At 41.9% G+C, this 21,931-nt stretch overlaps 1 protein-coding gene across 1 annotated transcript in view; it reads left to right on the top strand.

Moving 5' to 3' along the window:
• Window positions 1-4,721: 4,721 nt before the first annotated feature.
• Window positions 4,722-21,931, top strand: part of LOC121175633 — a 35,869-nt gene continuing 18,659 nt past the window's right edge. Inside the window, exon 1 of the mRNA XM_041029443.1 lies at window positions 4,722-4,822. Coding sequence (XP_040885377.1) covers window positions 4,722-4,822 — 101 coding nt within the window. The remainder of the gene's footprint in view (window positions 4,823-21,931) is intronic.

The following is a 21,931-nucleotide window of genomic DNA, read 5'->3' as shown; positions in this document are numbered from 1 at the left end:
TAAAAACACATTCATGTCTCATTAAGATAATTGTCCTGTGTACAATCAATCGCCCCTGTAGAAATTTCAACATCACAATAAGTGAATTTAACACTGAAACCCACACAAATGCAACCTTAATGGAAAATTAAGAAAATCCTTGAGGAGGCAAAAAAAAAAAAAAAAAAGCCAGGCTGCCACGAGTTAACAGACACAAACCATAAATCTCCTGGATTATAGTCATTTATCTTCAGGACTGAGTGAGGCGGAGCAAAGCATCCTATGATAGAAGCAGGCAGAAGAGCTGAGAGTGAGTCTGGGCGGAGAAAGTTACCGCTGGAAGTTGTTTCTCACATGCCGTGCTGTGCTAGTAGTCGCAGCGTTTGGGATACACGCTTAGAAAATGTTAGTACCGGAGTAAAAAATAAATAAATTTAAAAAACGTAATCTTTTGTGCAGAGCGACTGAAGTTAAGACGGCTAGATAACTCCGAAACGGCCCGGGACTACTAACGAAAGATTTCTTCGTTAAGAAGGTATGAGAATGAATGCATCTTTGTACACTTCTTTTTTTTTTTTTTTTTGTCTCCGTTAGACACTTGTGCACTTGCTCCTGGCTAGAGCGGAAAAAGATCCTTTCTGTCGCGACTTCACAGTGTGTGTGGATTTTCGGAGAAACTTTCCAGAAGCGACCCAAAGTAGCTTGCTTGCCCACTTCAGTCAACTTTTGGTAGGTGTATTGTTTTCAAAGGCCAGTGTCGGTGCGTACACACTGTTGTCATGACAATGCTAGGGAAACCCAGCGCGAGGCACGTTGGGAGGCACAAAAGACACGAGCGTCAGTGTTCAGCTTTTCTTCTCTAAGACTTTCTCAGAGCGAAAACTCCCCTAAAAGTTTGTAGAAAGAGAGAAACAAAACCACAAGAGGGGTTATGTTGTTCTGTGTTGCTCCTCCGCATGGAAATATCATAGAGAGATAAGCAGCTTTCCAAACGTTTGGTCATATGTATCCTGTGTCAGTGGAAAGAAGAGCACGTTGGGAGACAAGGGGGTCAGAAGGATATGTGAAAACTGCTGGGATGAGGTGTGTCCTGTGTTTATATGAGACAAATTGTGACCCCGCTAGTCAGGAAAGGGATGCTTTTAGTCGGCTCTTTGCTGTTTTATGGCCAACACTCATGTGGAAATGGCTGGCTTCCACAATAGAGAGTGAGCAACACAATTGTCTTAGGGGAAAAGGAAAAAGATGTGTGTGTGTGTGTGTGTGTGTGTGTGGGCGAGTGGGGGGCATTGCTTACATGAGGGAGTAGAAAAAAAAGTGTGTCATTGTATGTTTCATAGGGCTTGTGTGCGTATGAGTGTGTAGGTGGTAGGAAGGTGGGGTCAGGGTCACTTTACATGGTCAGGGACTCATGTGCGGACGGGAGGGGACTCATGGGTAATGGTGGTGTCAGTGCAACAGATGTAAACCACATGCTTACAGGAGGATACACACATCCAGACAGAGCAAATCAGTCAGCTGCTGGCATGAGTGAGGCTAATGACAAGCAGGATACGCTCTCGCCTCTGATGACTCATGATTATACTTGTTTACAATCTTGTGCAAAGGAAGTTTTCAAAACTCCAGGTGCTAAAAGTCTGACAGTCTGATGGATCAGTGCCATACTCATCATTATTTGCAGCGCCAGCAAAATATATCATCAGCATGCACTGTAGCCTCTCATAAAACACTCGGCGGTCCAAACACTAGGGAGACCAAACCACTGTAAAGCCAGGAAGCTTCCCATTTAATTATTGTAATCTATAATATAAATCTAATTATCTTAAATTTTTTCCAATGACAAATTTCTTAAATTACCCAAAGAACTTTAAAGCATTGTCACTGCATTCAGGAGAGGTTGCTGCTGGTTAAACAATATATCATCTTTCACTTTGAAAGAGGGTTTGATTAACTCATTAATTGTTTGGTCATTTATATACAATTTCCAAAAGCAAAAGGTGATCATATTTGGACTGTTAGTCCAAACATATTCAATTTACTGTCACTTTCGGACACAGAAGAGTTGGAATGAGGGATTGTTGGTCATTTCTATTTGAAAAATGACCTAAACTTTTAAAATTTTGTGGATTGACTACTCAGTGAATCGACTAATAATTTCACCTGTGCTTTGAAAGGTCTTCGTGTGATTGCGTAGCCTTTAAAAGAAGAAATCATAGGGTAACTCATCTAATATAATCACCACGTGCTGTCCATAATGAGACTGGTATAATAATACAGAAAATTACTCTGCATGTGACACTGGAAGAGCAAAAGGAAACTTGAAATAGCGACTTAATGCAAAAACTATGTAAAATTCACAACACAGTACGCTTAATTACAGCTGCAGTGCATTGGAGTCACACACAATCTCATGAATTATGTGTTGAAAGAAAATGTATAGCAACATATTGCTGCATTGATTATTTGCCCTGCCAAAGATCTGTGTCAGCCCTCCCTCTCTCCGTGTGTGTCAGGGCATGCAGCCGCATCTCCCGAGTCTGGCTTGAACCCGCAGGGCCTGGGAGCACACTCACAAAGACACATAAACATACACACACACACTCATTCACAGACTCATGCACATGGGGCAACACGAACAAGCCTACATCAAAGATACATCTGTTTCTTATGCATGTTTGATGGGACAGACAGGCAGCGGCTGGCCACTGCTCCGAGTTACTGCGCAGATTAGTATGCATGACTAGGGAGAAGTGAAGCTGTGAATGTGGAAGACTATGGCAGAGGAAAGAAGGTAGATAAAGCACAGACAGACTGTGCATTGAAAAATAACTGATACACAAGGAAGGTGTTTGATACCTGATGTCTGTTTTTTTGTAATTTGATTTTATTTGGCAGTTGGGTGACCTTTTGGCTTGGGAGTAGGACACAACCAAATTTGCATGAGCAGTGACAGAAATGTAGCCACCGCTAAGGCTAAATGAATGGAGATGTGGCTAGAACTGCAGAATATCATAAAGCTGAGACACTAGTGAGTTCATAACTCTCTCCTCTGTTGTGCAGTTGTCTTTTGTCCCTGCTGTTTGATGCATTGTTGGCCTTTTTAGCTGTGAGCAGCTGCTATAAGTCCCTTTGTCTCGTTGTCAGCCTGTTGTCCAAACTTTTCCATTATGCAACACAGTTGCAAAAAATGTTATCAGTTGGTTTCCCAGATGAAGATTAAGCCCAGTCCAAGGACATTTAGGAAATTGCTCAATGGATTCTCTCCATTTATTTATGTCAATATTTTGTAGGCTGAAAGGAGCTTTCCAGAGCATATTAGCCTGAGTTTAGCTCAGTTGATAAATTCAGTGTTAGCCATATCGGACACCCTGGCTTTAAATTGAGTCAAATGAGCCATTCAGATTAATGTATTTTCTCCTCAAATAATTAATAAACTAAGAGTTTCAGCAAAAATCCTATTCGTCATTTCGTTTTGGCAAAAACAAAGTGAAGAAGCCGCTAGGCTTCATCAGCATAATTCAGATGGCCCTCTCTGTAATCAGTCAGTGTCCTTGTACAGCACAGAATACATCCAAGTGAATACAGGAGCATGTAAAGGTGAGGTGAGTTAGTTTGCTTTTTTTTTTGACCTAACAGCACAATGCAGCACTCACTGTCAACGTCCGCTGTCTTTTCTTTGCCAGCATTTTTCATATATCATATCAAATCAGTGAAAGCTGCGATTGGCTGCTGTTCAACTTTGACTGGAGCAGATTCTGGCACAGGGAGATATGCGCATCCCAAATCTAACTCAAGTTCACCTTCCAGAACATTCAGCACTTTGGATCAAGTGAGCGTCCCGTCGGTTCAACTCGACAGTATGTTTCCCTTCTCGCCAGATGTTCTGCTTAATTAACATGCAGGCTTGGGGCGAGAGAGGTGTCGCCACCCAGGCACGTTTTTCCAGGTGCCGCAGCTCTGCATAATTACCTCATATTAACATGAATAATATTAATTAGATTCATGGTGTGTTTCCTCCAGTGAAAAATAGGTCAGTGTTATTGGTATACAGAAGGGTTTGTTGGCGATGATTAAGAAAGTCTTTCCAATGTGTTGAATGTGTTGATGAGCAAAAATCAGCTGTCACACACATTCGGTTGAATCAAGTTTAGCTGTGTGTGTGAAGATGAGGATAAAATATAACCATGCCATGCAAGTTTAAAAAGACTAAAGATGTTCCAGTGCGTACTAAGTGGTAGTTGAATAGGATCCTTTGTCAAGTTGATATATACAAAGATGGAGAGTTGACAATCCTGACCATATTTATTTGCTTCGAAGTGTCTTCAGATTCTTTAGATGTCCAAGCAGAGGGACGGGATACCGGATAGTAATTGTGGATATATACGAGAAAGTCTGAGACAGCAGAGGAACCGAGGCTGGCTCTGTTTTCATCATAACTCACACAGTATGAGGACAACTTTGAAACTCAACACCTCAAGATCTAAGAGGCCTATAGAGGCCCTTAAAGAGACAGAGAGAGGGTGACAGAGACAAAGGGCAGACAAAAGACAGGGTTATGGTTTTAGTGATTGTACGTCCTGTATGTTCTCAGAAACACCAGAGAAACCTCTAGTTTTAAAATGGGTGATTATTTTGATGAGTGAGTGGAAGATAGCATAACCCATCTGCTTAGTCATCATTTCCCTCTCTTTGCATGGTTTTAGATATAAACTAACCACTGCCAGGCTAACACAAATTTGTATATGTTCCCAGGTAAAAGCCAGGAGTCACGCTGTAAGAGAAGGAGAACCAAACCTGGGGAGCCACCGGGGCCCCGGGGTGCTGGTATGGAGCAACTCATAGAGTAAGAGAGATCCTGTCTTTATTTGTCTCATTTGACAGTTGGCTTTACACAGTTATTTAGCATGTTTTATTGTGTTTACTAAACGAACATCCTGTCTCTATTTTGGGGCTTCCTGGAACTGTTGTTGCCCACGCTTCAGCTGCGTACATGGCATTGGGACTGGAGAAGCGTTTTAGCCATGTATACAATCAGATTGTAGATTACCTCAGCTCAGTGAGTCTCAGCAGGTCACAGTCATTTCAACTATACAGCTTAATGCAAAACCATTTTGAAGACAAAATGGCTTTGGGTTAAAAAAGCACTCTGATTTAATTGTACTGCCTTCAAGGTTTGGAATTAAGTGTTTGCCTATGCTGAGTTGACGTCTTTTAAAAAAAGTGTCTCGCTACTGAGTGTCTGTCTCTTTGAAATACAGCATTTTGACAGAAATTGAGAACAAGCCTAGTCTCACTGTTCTTTATGGACAACTCTTTTGGCAGCAGATGATGTCTAAACAGATGCTCCGTGTCTCTCCGACCTGTGTCTCACTGTTTTAGTAGGACAGGTTGATGAGGTGCTTGAAAGTTTACAGCCCAACATGTCTGGGCACTTTGAAAGCCTGTTATTTTCTATTTTTAGCAAAACAGAACTTATCATCATCCAGTACGCAAAAAAAAAGGTTGCAGTTTGACGTGATGAATGGAGTTTCTGGGAAGTAAGGGTTAGATACACAATCGTACAGGCACAGTGAAGCAGGGATGGCAGGGAACACAAAGACTCCCACAGTGTAATCACGGATGCACTTTGGTAGCAGTTGCACACACAAATCCGTGAAGGGACACAAGTATATATAAACCCTATAGCACACCAACACAAACATCCCCACCCCATGGCACCTTTTTAAGCAGCAAGTCAGCAGAAAGATGAAAAAAGACTGGAAATGATGCCACAGAGGAGCGATAACTTCCCCGTCTGTATGAAGGCAACCCAAATACAGCTGCATACCCACACACCTCCAGCCCACCTTTGTGAAGGAGCATTTAGATTTTGACATATGTCAATCTGTCTATCTCGTGCTCAGCTTTTATTATGTGTTGTTATTCTTCAAAACCTGCTTTGCCTCTTTCACTATGTAGTAGCTTCTTTTGCAAATCTATCCCTTCCCTCTGTCAGTTCTGCTGTGGCTGGGCAAAGTGTGATAACAGCCATGGGAGTTTTATCTTCTTGGCTCTGTTGCATGTCTCCTTCCCTTCTTCTCGGCACATAATTCTGCAGATAGCAGAAACAGGATTGGCATTGTGTTTCCTGGGTTTGTGCACGTACAGTAGGTTCTGGGTTTTGTGTGTGTGTATGTGTGACTGTGCACTCAAGCATGCGCGTGAATCACACACCCCTTGTCATTTCATTATACCTATCTCTCACCGGCTCACGGAGATGCAGCATGTATAATTCATACCTGTGACTGTGCCTAGGAAAGGGATGCGTGCCTACATGCTTTCCCTCCTACTCACTACACCCCGACCTGTCAAGTGAATCCATTCATTTACAGTATATCAATGCCCCCCTCCACCTCATGTCTCATATTGACTGTGACACATCAGTGACTGTTGAATCACCCTCCTCATTATCCGACACCCCCTGGCTCCTAATCCAACATGACTTGCTTTCTCTTAATGATGAGGTTACACCACCGACCTGCCGCTGCACTGCGCCAAACCGTGGAGTGGCAGAGAGGGGTTTCTCACTTGCGCAACACCACTCTCCTCCCTGGCCTGTGACTCACTGGTGAGTCACTGCAACAGGGAAAGGGGTTATAAATGCACCCCCATGCAAGTGCACACACACCTATACTTGTGCTTTTACGTTATTAGACAAACACTGGTCGAGTCACTGTGTGTGTGGGTGTGTGTGTGTGTGTGTGTGTGTGTGTGTGTGCGTGCGTGCGTGCGTGTGTGTGTTTGTAGTTAAAAGTTAAAAAAGTGGTGTGTGTATGTGTTTGATACTTGCGTACATCCACAGACGTCATATGTCTGTGCGTCTTTTCCCTTTTTCTGCCCGAGTACACACAAACACACTTACACAGACACACACACACACATATACACATATAATAAAACAATGGTAATAGAGTTTTTCTTTTTCAAATGAAGACCAAAAAGCAGAACCAGTAATTGTTTGACACTTGCTGCATTCCAATTACTGTTGTGTTGACTGAGCCCTGATAAGACAAGGCTAAGCTGAATTATGAAGGCAATTCAGATTTTTGTTGAGGTTTTCAGCCACTAGAGGGCGACACAACCATTAGTTATGAAGAGCTGAGAGTTTGAAAGGAGTTTGTTCATTGAATTTGATGTTGTCTGATAGATATTTTTCAAGGATGGATGTTTTGTTGATTAACATTTTTAGTTCTTGTAGCAACAAAGTGACTGCAACAGTATTCCATATGTCAGCATTCTTGTTTCATGGTGTCAGGGACTCAAGCACTGCTGGATTTCATGTGACTGATGGAGCTGCTGTGTGATCACACTTGGGGTCATTCTTTACTGGATACTAGTGGCCAATAGCTAAAATTTCAACTCCATGAGTCTTATCCGCAGTTTAGAAACTGACATGAAGCCCATTTTTACAGCTTAGTCCATCCTTTTAATGTGGCCTTCTTGGGAAACAAAGAAAGGAGCCGTAGTGCAGCAGTGTTTATAAGCTTTTAATAGCTCATTAATTTCCCTCTTTGTCTCTGCTCACATCAGTGTCATTTGTCTGGAACAACTGGAACAAAATTTTATCAGTTCCTTTTTCCAGGGATTGAGTTACTTGTGCTGAAGTTAAGCCTTCTGCAATCTGATCGGGGGCTCCGGCATTAGATTTATTCACACAGCCAATGAGGAAATCAGTGTAGAGAAATTGAGGTCTGAGCTATTTGAAGAGGTAATGACCGCAGTCTATTAGGAGACTTCTCACAGTAAATCAGCATGTCAGGGAAACCAGAGGCAGAGGGGCTGATATTAGAAAGCTGTCACTTGGAAATCAGATTCTTTAAAATCCTAAGTAACTTTAAATAAGTAAAGAAACATATTGTAAAAATAAAAAAAAAATATTGTAGCGTAGACCTAAAAGCTCACTTAGGCATTTCAAGAGGATATGAGTAAGAACAGATGTCCCATGGTGCTTGTGACAAAGATCACGAAGCTCTTGTATGCCTTGTGTACTTGTATGGCTTTTATTGTGCATGTAAACAGTTAAGTGCACAATTTGAGGAGTGGAGTAGAGATGCTTCTTTCTAAATCCTCACTCTGATGAGCTGAGTAAATACTCTCAGTTGCAGTGAGCAGGGAACTAGAAGGGCCCTAATTGGTCATTCGGCGCTGAGCTGTCAGACTGGAGAATGCAGGGGTGCACAAACAAGTCGATGTTAATACTTCTATACCGCAGTAATTGTTTTTAAATAAGATTCATAGGGTGCACCAGCTCCATCCTTTGTGATTTTAATAACAATAACACAGTACATGGTACATCTAGCTTAACAATGCCTTCTCACTATTTACTTGGATAATAACCAAACTGTGAACATGAAACTGCGCGCCACTACACACCCTGCAAAATACACAGACACGTTACAGAGCTGTCTGAGGGAACACTTAATGCTGTCTTGTCACGGCACAGGTTCAGGATTTGTTTGGTCCGATGGCAGTGACGTCAGGCCAGTTGGCTTGTTTTTGCTGTAGCTGGTCTGTTTATTTAATCGGTGTCGAAACTGGGTCCTTGAGGTGCCTGCTTATGTCGCACTCATCACTATGCATTCATGCTGAGTGCAAAGCTGCTGCATGCATTTGGGTTCGGAAGACAGATTATTGCTGCCTCAGAGGGGATGGCTGTGTGTTTTTGAGCTCTTGCTTGTGTGTGTGTGTGTGTGCGATTGTGTCTGACTCTCCAAGGCTGTGTGAAGAGCATAGCTGGAAGGCCTCACGTCTGTGTCTGTAGATATACATGATCTCAGCACGCTGTCAAAACCCTCTGCAAACACTCTTTTTATCCTTTTTTATTGTCATTATATTTTCCAGTTATCTCTTTCTTGTTATTATATCATTTGACGCTTGTGTGTGTGTGTAACACTTTTACAAAACACGATTCACTCATCCAAGAAAGATTCTGATTGTGTTGTTGTGTTGCGATCACCGCTGGGAGAACATTCACCGCAGTTCAGATCTTAGTGAACTGCCTCATAATGAATCATGGAGGGCGGTCGGCTGGACATAAGACTGGTGCAAAAACAGAAACAGTGGTCGGCTTTTCATCACAACAGGAAGTGTGTGTGTATGTGTGTCAAATGTGTGAGGAAAGCGGTGGAGTGAAGTAAAATTACCTTGTGAGGTGTTTATGTGATAGAAAAACAAAGGCAGCAGTGGACATATGTAGAGGCTGTGTGAGTGTCAGTCAGTTGATCAGAAGGAAGAGAGACACAAAAAGAGGAGATAAGAAAGAGAGTGTATTTTTGAGAATGGACTGTTGCTCTCAAGTGGTTTGTGTCTCAGAATCTTATTTTCCATAATGTGTTTTATAAAAGTCATACGTCGTATGGACAAATTGATAGCCAGCACTGTTCACTGTTGAAGCTGCAGATTCAACTACTTTACCACACATGCTTGATGATGGACGTGATTTTCATCGGTCTTGCAAGTCTATTTAATGGCATAGTGAAATTAGTGAAATCCTGTGGCTGCCCAGAAGTTGGAAAACCACAAAAAGACGCAACAACATGCTTGGAATCTATGTAATTTATAGTAAACGGATAAATCGTCAAAACCCTGACACAGCCCTTGCATGTGGTCCTGATGCAGTTCTCCCAGCTGCTGCCAGGTACTGACTGTAAATTATATGAAATCCAGTGGAAGTTCAAAGAGACGTGAGAGTGGTTGGAGATGTGCTGCTCAAGGACACACAGCAGATACTCACCGACACGGTGGCCTGAACCCAGTAAATGATGGCCTTTTCTGCCCACTACGCCAACTTACCACCATAAAGCTTGTGTATGTATGTATGTGTATGCTACTCCCTCAGTAACACCTCAGTGAAATGATTAGCTCCCTAATCACAGGGGATTCATCTGGAAAACCAACACTGAAAACAGGAACTTTCAAGAAGAGCAATGAGAAGACTGGGGCAAGAATAGGATCCTTGGGGAATATATTTACACTAACCTATAATGTATGTGTATGAATTGCATATTTAAATCCAATTGTGTTTACATAGTGCTCTAATTAACAAAACATCAGGCTTATCACTTTTAAATGTGGGCCGCACACGCCCACTTCTTTCAGCTGCTACCCTGGGTTCCAACTGCTTGACGTCAGAGTCCATCTCACCCTCTCATTTCCATGATCGGCTTTTAATTGGACATGAGTATGGTTTTAACATCAAGAAAAGATTTTAACTTGCATCCTGGAAGTCATGATGCATCAGCAGTTTTAGAGGTCAAGGGTTTTGGGAGGTAAAGGGAGTTAAAGAGAAGTTCAAAGTCAGCAGTCAGTTCTTACATTGCTTCATCTTTTATTCAGACCGGCCCTCGGGACTAGAAGCTCTCTAAATTGCGGTATGTTGGACTGGCATTATGCAGACAGGGAGAGGCGGAGTGATTTTATAGAGTGAGGGAGGAAGAGATGGATAGACAACTTGGAAAAGAGGGAGTTATAAAGGGAGAGAGGGAAAGAGAGAGAAACAGACACCTGGTTCCAAGTCCTCCAGGCAGAAAATTTCCATTTTCCTCTCTGAAGATGATTAATTTAGAGGAAAATGGCATTCCACTTCGATGTGTATATACAGTATGTGTGCCTGCTTATTTGTGCGTTTGAATCTGTGTGTGACTGTATTTAAAGAACAGTGCTCTATTCGACACACACACTATACAACACAGCACACTGATAAAACCACAAAATAAATAGACACAAAATACCACGCATAAAAAGTGAGAAGACAACAAGCTAAAAACTTGTACATCGAAGTGCCAAAAGTTTACCGCTCAAGAGCTGAACAGCCTCAGGGAATGTACTTCTTTTGAACCTCTCGCATTTCAAACAAAGGAGTCCATAGCTCCCTCCCTGAGGGCACTTCCTCAGAGATGAGAGATGTTAGCTGAGAATCATCCCTGACAATATTCAGACCCTTTTGGTGAAATTTTATAAATTAAAGAAAGAGGGGAGAGCGAGATGCCAGTAATTTTAGATTATGCCGGATCAAACTTTTTTACATTCTCATCTGTATTCTTGCAGTTTTTGTGCATGTGTCAGTGGCCACTTTTTTAATTAAAACACTTTCCTATGAACCAGACTCCACATAGAGTCATGTAGAGTTGTTGAAGGGAAATATAAAACAACCAGCCTGACGTTTGATATGTCTTTAGGCCCGTTGCTACAAATTGCATATTCATTGCTGCTAGCCAAAGCACGCTGCTAATACTTTACATTTCCCTACCTTGTGCAAAGCCATTTGTTTGTTAGAAAAAAAAAAAAAAAATCCTTAGGTAGAGATGAGTCTCTTAACGGTGAACATTTATGCTTTGCTTTCGTATTAAGTTTCATTATTGTTGTATGTAGCGTGTTTATAGAAAAAGGAATCATAAATGTTAAAACACCTCTAACATGAAGAGAAAGACATCCCTTTATAAGAGCAAAAGTACTGCAAATAAGACAGAGAGCAAACCATTTTCTTTCTGCTGCGGTGTGTCAGTGTGTGTTGTGTGCTGTTTAAAAGGTTCTTATTCTGAGGCAGATTATTATTTTTCCAAAGTACAACACTCACATCTTGTCTTTGATGTTGAATCAGCGTAAGAGAAAAGCACATTAGCGCACTGCAAACAAATTACTTTACGTTTGTTCATCATTTAGAAATACTGAATGAAACTTGACAGAGAGCATTTTGACTCAGTGCTGGCTCATGGGCAAACATGTCACACATGCTCCATTAGCTGTCTTAGAGAGTGATTCCTCTTGTCTGAGGAACTGAAATGTAAGTGCATGCATGTACACATACATGTGTTTACAGTAAAAATTAGAAATGATTGAGTCACAGAGATTTTGTATCCCTGAAGTTTCCCCATTCGCAGATACATCATATGTCAGTAGGGGATATGAATCATACTGTACCCAGCTGTTGTTTGTTCCTCTCTGATCACCCCTTGAGCTGGATACAGAACGTACCAGACAGATACACACACGTGTCAATAATTCTTAAGAGATCTTTGTGAACATGAAATGAAAGATGCTGAAATGCCAAGCTGCTGTATATGTGTAGGGATATGTATAGGATGGATGATCCACTGCCACAAAGCTGGATAGGAAAGGTTTTTTAGACTTTGTACTGGTAGAAGTCATAGACTCTGTGGTCAACATTTCACTTTGGAAGTACACAGAAGAATACAAACTCTGGCAAAATGTCTACTGTGAAAAGTGATTATCACCTTTTTTATGTGTGGGGTCTCTGACCACAAGACCTGCTGCCTGAGCAGGTTCACACACCGATATCACCACGTGCAGGTTAGCAGCTAATCCTCCACAGAGAAAGACAAAGGGAGGAGTTCAGAGTCTTCTTCTTGGCTTTGCATAATCATAAAACTACAGAGGAAACACTTTGAAAATGCAACAACATTTTGACAAACTGGAGATTATTAGAATTATATAACATAAATGAAGCTTTATACAGAACAACAAGGCCTTTTAGAATCAGTGATGCCAACCAGATCAAAAACTGTTTACTTAATCTTTCCTTGATTTAGCCTGCCTCTTTTTTATCATTACACAACTGTCATTTGCTTTTTTATGTAGCAAATAAATGTAATAATAAAACCCACTTAGCTTTAATCTTGTGACGAGTGGCAGGTTAATCACATTGGCCTTGCATCCAAAAGTTTGAGAACCTTTGGTTAAAGGCGATTTTACTCAGGTACAGGTAGCTGTAGCTGGATCCTGTAGAACCAAGCTGCTGTATTATAACCTTTTTGTATTAATGTACTTACCTCATGCACTAAATGCAGCTGTAAAATGGGCAGTAGCAAGATTTGTGTAGAATTATAATCAAAGAGGTGAAAAAATCAGAGAAGCCAAGCTAATGGAAGATAAGACCAAGGATGAGAAATAAAAGAAAGGAAACTTCCAAAGAGGTGATGACTCGGTAACAGGCAGAAGTAGAGGCACAGACGTCACAGCCTCAACATTCTCACCCTTTTGCACACACAGGGTGAGAGAGGGAGATTATCCCGAGGCTGCTTTGCAGCACCCTTTACTGATGACTCATAAAGACGGTAGTGGAGCACATACTCGGTGTGCGGTATGTGTGTTTTTCGATAGAGGATGCTGATCATTCCACGAGGATATCAAAGATTTTTTTTTCAGGTGTGCTCCATAGTGACAGCGTAGATTTTTACTGTGAATAACTTTGATTTTGTGCATGAGTGTCTTGTCTTGTGAATGGTCCTGTCTGACTAATCCCAGTAGGGAAGGCTGATGAGTGCTGCCACAGTAATTACAGGAGGAAGCCTTTTTTTTGCATCAAGGTGTCTGCACACTGAGCACTCTATGAATATTTATGGTCGCTCTTCTGTGTATCACAAGTTGATATTAATTTCACAGTCATGGTTACATGTGTGTGTCACGTTCACAGCACAGGCTGACTGATGCAGGATGTATGCAGTATATGAAAGGTTAAAAATATTTGTACTTTAACCTAAATAACATGAACAGCTGCTTTAGATAAAGATCCCAGTGCACTCTGGTGGACAAACTATGGAATGGGGACACTGTAAATTACCTTGAAGATATCTTATTGGTCTAAATTTACACAACATGATACACCTGTGATAAGCTGATAATATCGACCGATCATATCACAAACATGCACAAAAGCGATGGGATGTCAGATACTGTATGGGTTGTGTAAAGGTAAAACACTTCCCACGACTGGAGGGACCCGGTTCAGTTCCTGACAGCTGTGCCTTGGCAGTGTCTGTGTGTTGAATGCTAGTAAAGCATCATGTTCTGGTGTCAGCACTAGCAGCTCCTGTTCTGTGAAGCTCCTGTCTGTCGGGTAAAGAGAAACAGTGGGTGATGTGTGACGAGTGTGAAGCAGGAGGCAGAGGGGTCAGCAGTGGAAGGGTTTTTCTACAAATGGGGAACATGCAATGAATAAACCGTGAACAAAGTTTAAAAAAAAAAAACAAATAAATAACTGATATAATTTGTGTTCGCTTATTGTTTGACAGTGAGAATAAAATTGCTGTGGCGACACCCAGGCGGCCTATAACCTGAACGAAATGAGCTACTGCACACTGTTTATTTTCACATATATAATTAATAAATAAGTCATGCATGATAAAACATTTCATTATAAAGTCATAATTGAATTACACAGCATATGCAGTTTAAAGTTTTAGCGAGTGTCCACAGTCCACAGATGACCTCATCTCCATTTTTAGATCAGTGGAAACAACTTTCTCAAGCCAAGTATTGAGTTCCCAAATGAATGATGCCAAAGTGAGGATGTTTTTGTGTCTGAATGAAAATAGCCCTGCAAAAACAGTGATATATGATTTATTCATCAGCCAAAACCATTTTAGAGCCAAACGCAGACTAAAGGCAAAAAGGAGGCCGAGCTGTCAATAGTTTGTGCTCAGCTCTTCCGCGCTGTGGTTGCAAATTCCCCTCAGAGGCTTGGTGTTCGTTCCATTTCTGCCGTATTCTTTTATTTTTTATTTTTTATTTTTTTGTCAAGACTCGTTCTCTTTCACCGTGTCTCCCTCAATCCTCTGAACTCTGCGCTCTGTGTCTCTCTGGCTCTTAACGCTTTCTCTTTTCTGTTTCTGTTTCTCTGTCTTTGCAGCTATTTAAAAACAGACAACCTCATTTATCAGCCAAAGTTTTATTATTCCCCAGAAATAGTGTGAAATACTTTTTACACAAGGACTGCAGCAACAAAACATATCAAATTAAGGTTTAGAGGAATTTTCAAACAGCAGTTGCTGATTTTGTCCTGGGCTTATGGAGAGTGGACGACCCAGACATATTTTTGACATGTCAGATAAAGATCTGTGCATATTAGTGTGTACATGTTGACACTGCCTCTGTTGCCTTTATGAGAAACCTTCATAAATTACAGAGATTACTTGAGAATCTACCAAATAAATCCACCTTTTGTTCCCTGTATAGTTAAAAAAAAAAAAAGAAAAAGAAAAGTTGGGTGGTTTTCTGTTGGTACAGATACAGAATTGTTCTCGAATTAATCTACACCTGCAATAAATGTGCACTAATGAGTTTTGGTAACACAGAGCATTTACGTGCAGCAGCTTGTTTTGCAAATGTGAATGCACCTTACACAGCAACTGCAGATTTATTAAGAAATAATATTCTTCTGTCAGCAAGGATGAGAAATGTACAGGCTTTAATAGTCATTGATATACTACATTCAGCTAATTTGTCGGTCTCTGTTTCTTTGGTATACGCTGTCTTTCTCCCTCTGCTCTCTCTACCCACGGACTTGGACTCAAATACTACTATGCCTACTGGGCAATATAGTCAGACCATGCTGCTTCTCAGATCAATGGGAAGTCCGGGGAGGGGTCGTGCAAATCATGACAGAGAGGGAGGGAATGAAGAGAATTTTGATCGAGGAGGAGCGAGACGAGAGAGGCTGATCAATCGGCTGAACTCTTTAGCACGGGAACCTGCGAAGCTCACACAGCCCACACCTTTCACACAACATTAACTGCAGCGTGGGATCACACAGCACAGCAAACAGAAGCAGAACACACACACACACACACACATCGATACACACAGATACACAGAAAAACACACATCTCACTCAAATATCAGTCTCTGCACCAGAGACAGTTACTGAGTCAAATTCCTTTACATGCGTTGCGTCAGATTCCATTGTGCAGTTATTCTAATGCAAGATGATGTGAGAACTAGAAAATGTTTTCCCTTGTTAATGTAATTACATCTTGATTGGTAGTGAGGATTTTTGAAATGATTATTTTTTTCTTCCTGTCAACACTACGTCTGATCATTACTGGACTGTTCTCAGCTTAATGGGCAGCTACTGATTAACTGCAATCACAGAGCTCACACTTCAGAGCACGGCTGTGTCTTCAGTGGTTTCGTCACGTGTTTCTGCTCCAGATGTGTTTCTTTTGGTTTGAAGGAAGCGCAGTTTTGGGTATTTCCTTGTTGAAGCCGTCTACACCTTAGCTGCCTTTCACACAAAGTGCTCTGCTTTGCACACTTAATGAACTCTATCTGTCAATGTCGGAGACAAATTGCAGCGCCTGGGGGGGATATATTTTCCCAATGAGTAATGCTAAATTTTACTTCTCGTCTTCTTCTGAATGTGCAGACTGTCAGAGGAACTGTAGCTAACTTAATTTTGTCCATTTTTAATGTATGTTAAAGTGTTATCCCCATCTTTTACTTGAGTATTTGCCACTCCTTGTAATCTTTAAATTTGTGCTTTTCATGCATCTCTCCATTGCCATTTTGTTTTTTTCCCATTTTTCCCATTGATTCAACTATTCTTACTCTTATTATTGTGTTTATATTTTATTTGTGTTTCTTTTAGATTTATTTATGCTCACCTTGATTATATGGGTTAATTTTGTTTAGCACTGGTAACCACTGATATTTTTCTAACTCAAAATTTTCCGACATGCACATTATTTCTTACAAACTAATTTTGATTAGAGCTGCAGCAGCTAGTTGATTAATCGATTAGTCAATCGATAGAAAATTTATCTGTAACTACTTTGATATGGCTTGAGCTTCACACAGAAGACTCTTCTTTTTCTTGTTTTACATTGTAAATGGAATATCTTTGGATCTTGGGGCCGTTGGTTGCTTAAAACAAGACTGTTTTCTGTTGTTTTATACACCAACCAATGTATTCAGAAAGTAATCTGCATATTAAAAATAGATCAAAATAATCGTTAGTTGCATCCCTAGTGGCGATGCTGACAAATGTTTTGCAAAAGCATAATTTGAGTGCGAAGAACTGCATCTTGTGTGATCACAGACTTTTTAAAAAATGCGTAAAATACAGTGTATGTATTCAGTGTGACTGTACAAACTTTGATTTGCATAAATTTGGCTTTACTGATCTAGTCCATGTTTGGCTGATAAAGTGAATGTGAGCTGACTAGTTCCATACACAAAGCAGCAGTACCCCAGTTAAGTCCTAAACCAAATCCTGCACATGGTGATACTTTCATCAGAGCTGCATGTTATTGTCAGTAAATATAAAAATGGTAACAGTGAGGTGAAAACTGTAGTGGGAGGTTATATTATCACTTGAAGTGTGAGTCCAGGCTTCTTTAGAAAGCCTGTTGCAACTGTGAGTGCTATACAGTACACATACATTCCACTCCTCAGCTTTGGTGTGTAGATTCTCGGGTCAGCATCATGTACATGTCAGATCATTTAGAAACTAGCCTCTGGCTGTTTGAATAGAGGCAATCGCAGAGAAGGAGAGGAGAGGGGGGAAGAGAGGATGAGAAGTATACGAAGAGGAGGCATGTGGAAGGAGATAGATAAAGGGAAAGAGAAGCTAGAGGGGATAGAGAGATAAATGGAGGATGCAGCCGAGAGATTTTGACAGTGAAAGCAGAAAGAGGGAGAAAGAGGATGAGAGGAAGAGGACATGTTCACCTGTTTTGAAATGGATAAAAAAAAACTCAGTGAGAATGAGACGGTGAATAGACGGAGGAATGCTTGTATGTATGGTGTCTGGGTATGTGGGAGGAAGACACACACACATATACACACTCAGTCACTAATGAGCTCTTCACAAAGAGCCCTCCTTCTATACGTCCTTTCCCTCCCTCCTCCTATGCCTCCCTTCTGTCCTTCCCCCATTTTCCATCCTCCCATCATCCTTTTTGTCTCGAGTGGAGTTCCTTCAGATGAAAGCACGGGGCCAAAAGCCGGTCATTCCTTCTCTGCTTGTTTTTCATTATTGATGAGATTACAGTGAAAGAGACAGCTATCCCTGTACACAAACACGCAGTAAACACAGACAAACAAGAAGCAGAAACTTATGATCTTGGAGCAGGTGCACTTCAGGCTGAATGTGAGTGGGTGAGTGTGTGTGTGTGTGTGTGTGTGTGTGTGTGTGTGTGTGAGAGAGAGAGAGAGAGAGAGAGAGAGAGAGAGGAGGAAGGAGAAGAGATGGAGGGAGACAGAGTGATACACAACCAAAGCCCATCATTGCCACCTGCTCTCCAGCTTTGATCGAATGCTGTGTGCGCTCACACAGGAGTCAAATGGTCGTGTGAAAGAATTCATGCGTGAGAAAGAGAGAGAGCGAGCGAGTGAGCAACACAGACAATATGTGCTAAAAAAACAGAGAGAGAGACATAGAGAGAGAAGGGGGGGTGGGCTTAGGTACAAGCATCATAGCAGCTCATTTTCTCCCACCAGCTCGGCTTTCTCCAGCACACAAGAAGACCGACCGACTCTGAGCCACCCCCTCCCCCTCTCTCTCTCTCTCTCTCTCTCTCTCTCTCTCTCTCTCTCCCTCATTTTCTCTCTCCCTCATTTTCTCTCTCCCTCTCTCTCCCTCTCTCTCCCCCTCTCCCTCTCTCACTCTCCTCCTTCTTGTTTGCTCTCCTCTGGGGGGGCACTGCTCCTGCTGTGTCGACTGGTAGGCAGTTACAAACGTTACTATTTTGAGAGAGTCAGTGTATGCGCTCTGCCTGCTGTAGCAGACGATCGACAGAAGGGGAGAGAGGCAGGGAAAGGCAGAGCGTGGTTTGGCTCGTTCTTCTGCACATTAAGTGCTGTGCACAACAGGATGAGGGAGCACTGGGAGACTCGGACCCGCGGCTGACGGCGAGCCACGACACTGCATCCAAGTAGAAGCAGAGGAAGGCAGACAGTCAGTCAGTCAGGAGGTCGCGTGTCAAGGAGCTTTTGGAGAACAGAACCAGAAAAATCTTTTTGCGGATCAAAGGGAAAGAAGGCAAAAGAAAGGAGAGAGAGGGGGAGGTGAAGAGAGAGAGGAAAGATGGCGAGTTTTGGGAAACTCACAGACTACTTTAATCGCCGTAAGTCTCGAGAGGAGCTGCGGGTGGGCAGGAGCTCGCGGCGCAGTGGCAGTTACTGCTGCACTGTGGCAGAGGCCAGGTAACCTGTGTATATGTCTGTCTGTGTGTGTGTGTGTGTCTCTGTCTGTGCACAGGTATGCCAGGCTGTATGCGTGCATGGCACACTATGCATTTGCCTCCATGGCTGTAAACACACACGTCACGTCCCTGTGTGTTTCTCTTTGTGCAACAAAATGAACGTGAGAAAAAAAAAATCAATCAGAGGACACAATGTGGCAATCTGAATAAGAATCCACGCTTAAATAAGTTCATATTTTAAAAAAAAAAAAAAGGAAATCTTTGGGTGTGTTTATGTGTGGACTGTCAGGCACACAGGTGTTTGTATACATGTGCGTGAGTGTGCATGTAACCATGTGTCTGAATCCATGTGTGAGCAAGCTTTTGTGTTACATAAGTACGGAGGTGCAGCGGATGTGTGTTGTCAGGCATGGTGCTAGCTACTATGGATTCTTCCCACTGACACACAGTTGAATACAGAGGCTTTTCTATAGATAGAAATGGAGAAGATAAAGTCGATATGCTGCGTATGGAGGAGAAGAGGAGACGGAAGGAGGGAGAAAAAGCTTTTCTTAGTCTACCTACAGCTCACACTGGTGCTCATACTGTCTCACACGTTCACGCTGGGAGCTTCCCAGTGACAACCACAACTTTCTACTGTTGATTATTGAGTGGCGCCAGCAGAGTGCCTTGCTCAAGGGTAAATTCACAATAGGTGTTGAAGTGGGGAGGGAGTTAATCACTCAGGTTTAACACTGAGTTATCTCCCAGTAATTTAATGTGTGTGTATATCTGCCTGTCTCTTCTATTTCTGAAGTCACAGTGGCTGTTGACAGCACATTAAAGATGTCTAATTGTGATTTTGACATTTTATCTGAACACGAATGACCTGGAGCAAGGTAACTATGCCTGAAGATGGATTTTGAAATTTCACTTCCACTGAAACGCTGTTTATACGCAGTTAAATTGGTGTCACGCAGAAGCTGTTCACACCCTGCAAACCTAATTTGTGTGGCTTTGTTAAGTTCTAACAACCTCCCGCTTTGTATCACAGCTCTGCAATTAGTGTCCTAAATTCAGAAACAGAATGCAATTTGATTTTCTTGCTTTTAAAGTAGGACCCCCAGGAAAAAAAACGAAACAAAAACAACAACAACAACTCTGGAGCTAAGTTGAGAGTCCTGTGTTTCTCTTTTTGCTCGTCAGTTCTTACCACAAGTAGCAGCAGTGTATGCTGCACCTCCAAAAATCCTAATCCTGTAACTCTTTTAAACTGCTTGTGAGCCAGTGTTGAACTGTAAAACCTGCCATCGCACTAGACTTTGAAATGATGTCCATCAAATCTCCTATCATTCACTCGCAGCACAAGTGTTAACGTGGGTGGACATCTGGTACAGAAAAAGCTCTCAGATTCCCTGCCATTACAAATCCAGCATCTCTCTCATCCCCCCCATTCTCTGTCTCTCCCACTCACTGTCTCTTTCTCACAAGACACCCCCTTCCTACGCCCTTCCATCTCTTCCCGTCTTCTCTCATGACTTTTAGTCTTTCGTCTTTCTTGCTCGGGCTCTTTCATCGTTCTCTTTCCCTCGCTATCACTCCTCTTTCTGCCGTGCCTGCTTTCTCTGTACTCTGACATCCAGCAGTGAGGGGCCAGAGGGGCTTTTGGGGGGTGGGGTGGCTATCAGAGTTGCGACAAGTCTGTTTGTGGATTTTGGACCAGCACAGCCCACTTCTGTCTCCTTCATCTAGCAGCAGGGAGAGAAGTGCAAAATCACCTGTTACCACACTTATTAGCTTAGAGAGTTATGTTTAATTGAGATGTGTATATGCTTTTATACTCAGAAAAAGAGAGCAACTGCAGCTTTTATCAGCCAGCGGCTCAGTCACGGCAAATGAATGGAAGCCGGGTTCATGGCCTCAGTAATCACATCTCTCCAACATTCCTGTGCTGTGTAGCAAGTACTCATGTCACCTGCCACCTTCTTCTTAGACTAATTAATGACCTTGCTTCTAAATTTAGGTTTTCCAAGAGCTCACGCTGTACACTAACCCCGTCCCCGCTGGCCTTAAAGCCATCAAATTTCCACCTCTGCCAGATTTCACTGAGATATTTGCAACCTTTTAATAAGGATTTGAACCCATATTAACCTTCACTGTTATCGTTCTTTCAATAAAACCACACAGTTCTACCCTAAATGCTACTGAAATGCCAGCTTGGAGTTGCCATTATTTTTTCATAGTTTGGTTAATCATTGTGTTAACTATTTTTTTTTTTTTAAATAGCTTTGCTTTCTTTCATTTTGCTGTGAAGGACACACGACTCTAACATGGAGTTTATCCGTTTATTTCCCCTGATCAGACATTTAACTTCATGGTTTATACAGATCATATTCAGATTTCCTCCATGGAGACAGAAACATTGGAGTTTCAGCAGTTTTTTTTTTTTTTGTCTGTGCGTGGAGGGTAGACACTAACTGTCCCCTCTCTGGGATACAACACTAATGAATAGTGACAAGTTGGGGTCAGTCTGTAATGAATGATGGGTGATGATGAATCAGTCTGTAATGAACAAGTTAATGTCCATCATTCTGTAATGCAGAGGGATAAGTCTGTAAGTCCACAATGACTGACCTTTGCTCCCTCCTGTCACTTGAGCTCCTCAAAGTAGTTTCATTCAATCTATTCAATAAACTGACTCCTCGACCAGTGTCTACTGAATCACTGAAAGATAAAGACAGAGGTTAATCTAGCCAAATCCCTTTGCTCCGCCGAGTCAGTCCTGCACCTCACAACTTCCAGAACATTGCCCGAGTCTTCCCTCCTCAGCACATAGAGACAGAAGCTAGGATAAAAGTTTTTGAATACCCAGGAATCCGTTAGTCAAGAAGTTGTTGTCTCAAAAAGGGTAGAGTGTTGGTAGAAGATAATAAAAGAGGAGAAGTTAAATACAATGGAGGCCAGGAAGAAGAAAGCAGACATGAGAACAGAGG

This window comes from Toxotes jaculatrix, chromosome 21, assembly GCF_017976425.1.
Source record: "Toxotes jaculatrix isolate fToxJac2 chromosome 21, fToxJac2.pri, whole genome shotgun sequence".
Classification (NCBI taxonomy): Eukaryota; Metazoa; Chordata; class Actinopteri; family Toxotidae; genus Toxotes; species Toxotes jaculatrix.
Note: the sequence above shows the minus strand (reverse complement) of the source record. Positions and strands in the feature narration are given on the sequence as shown.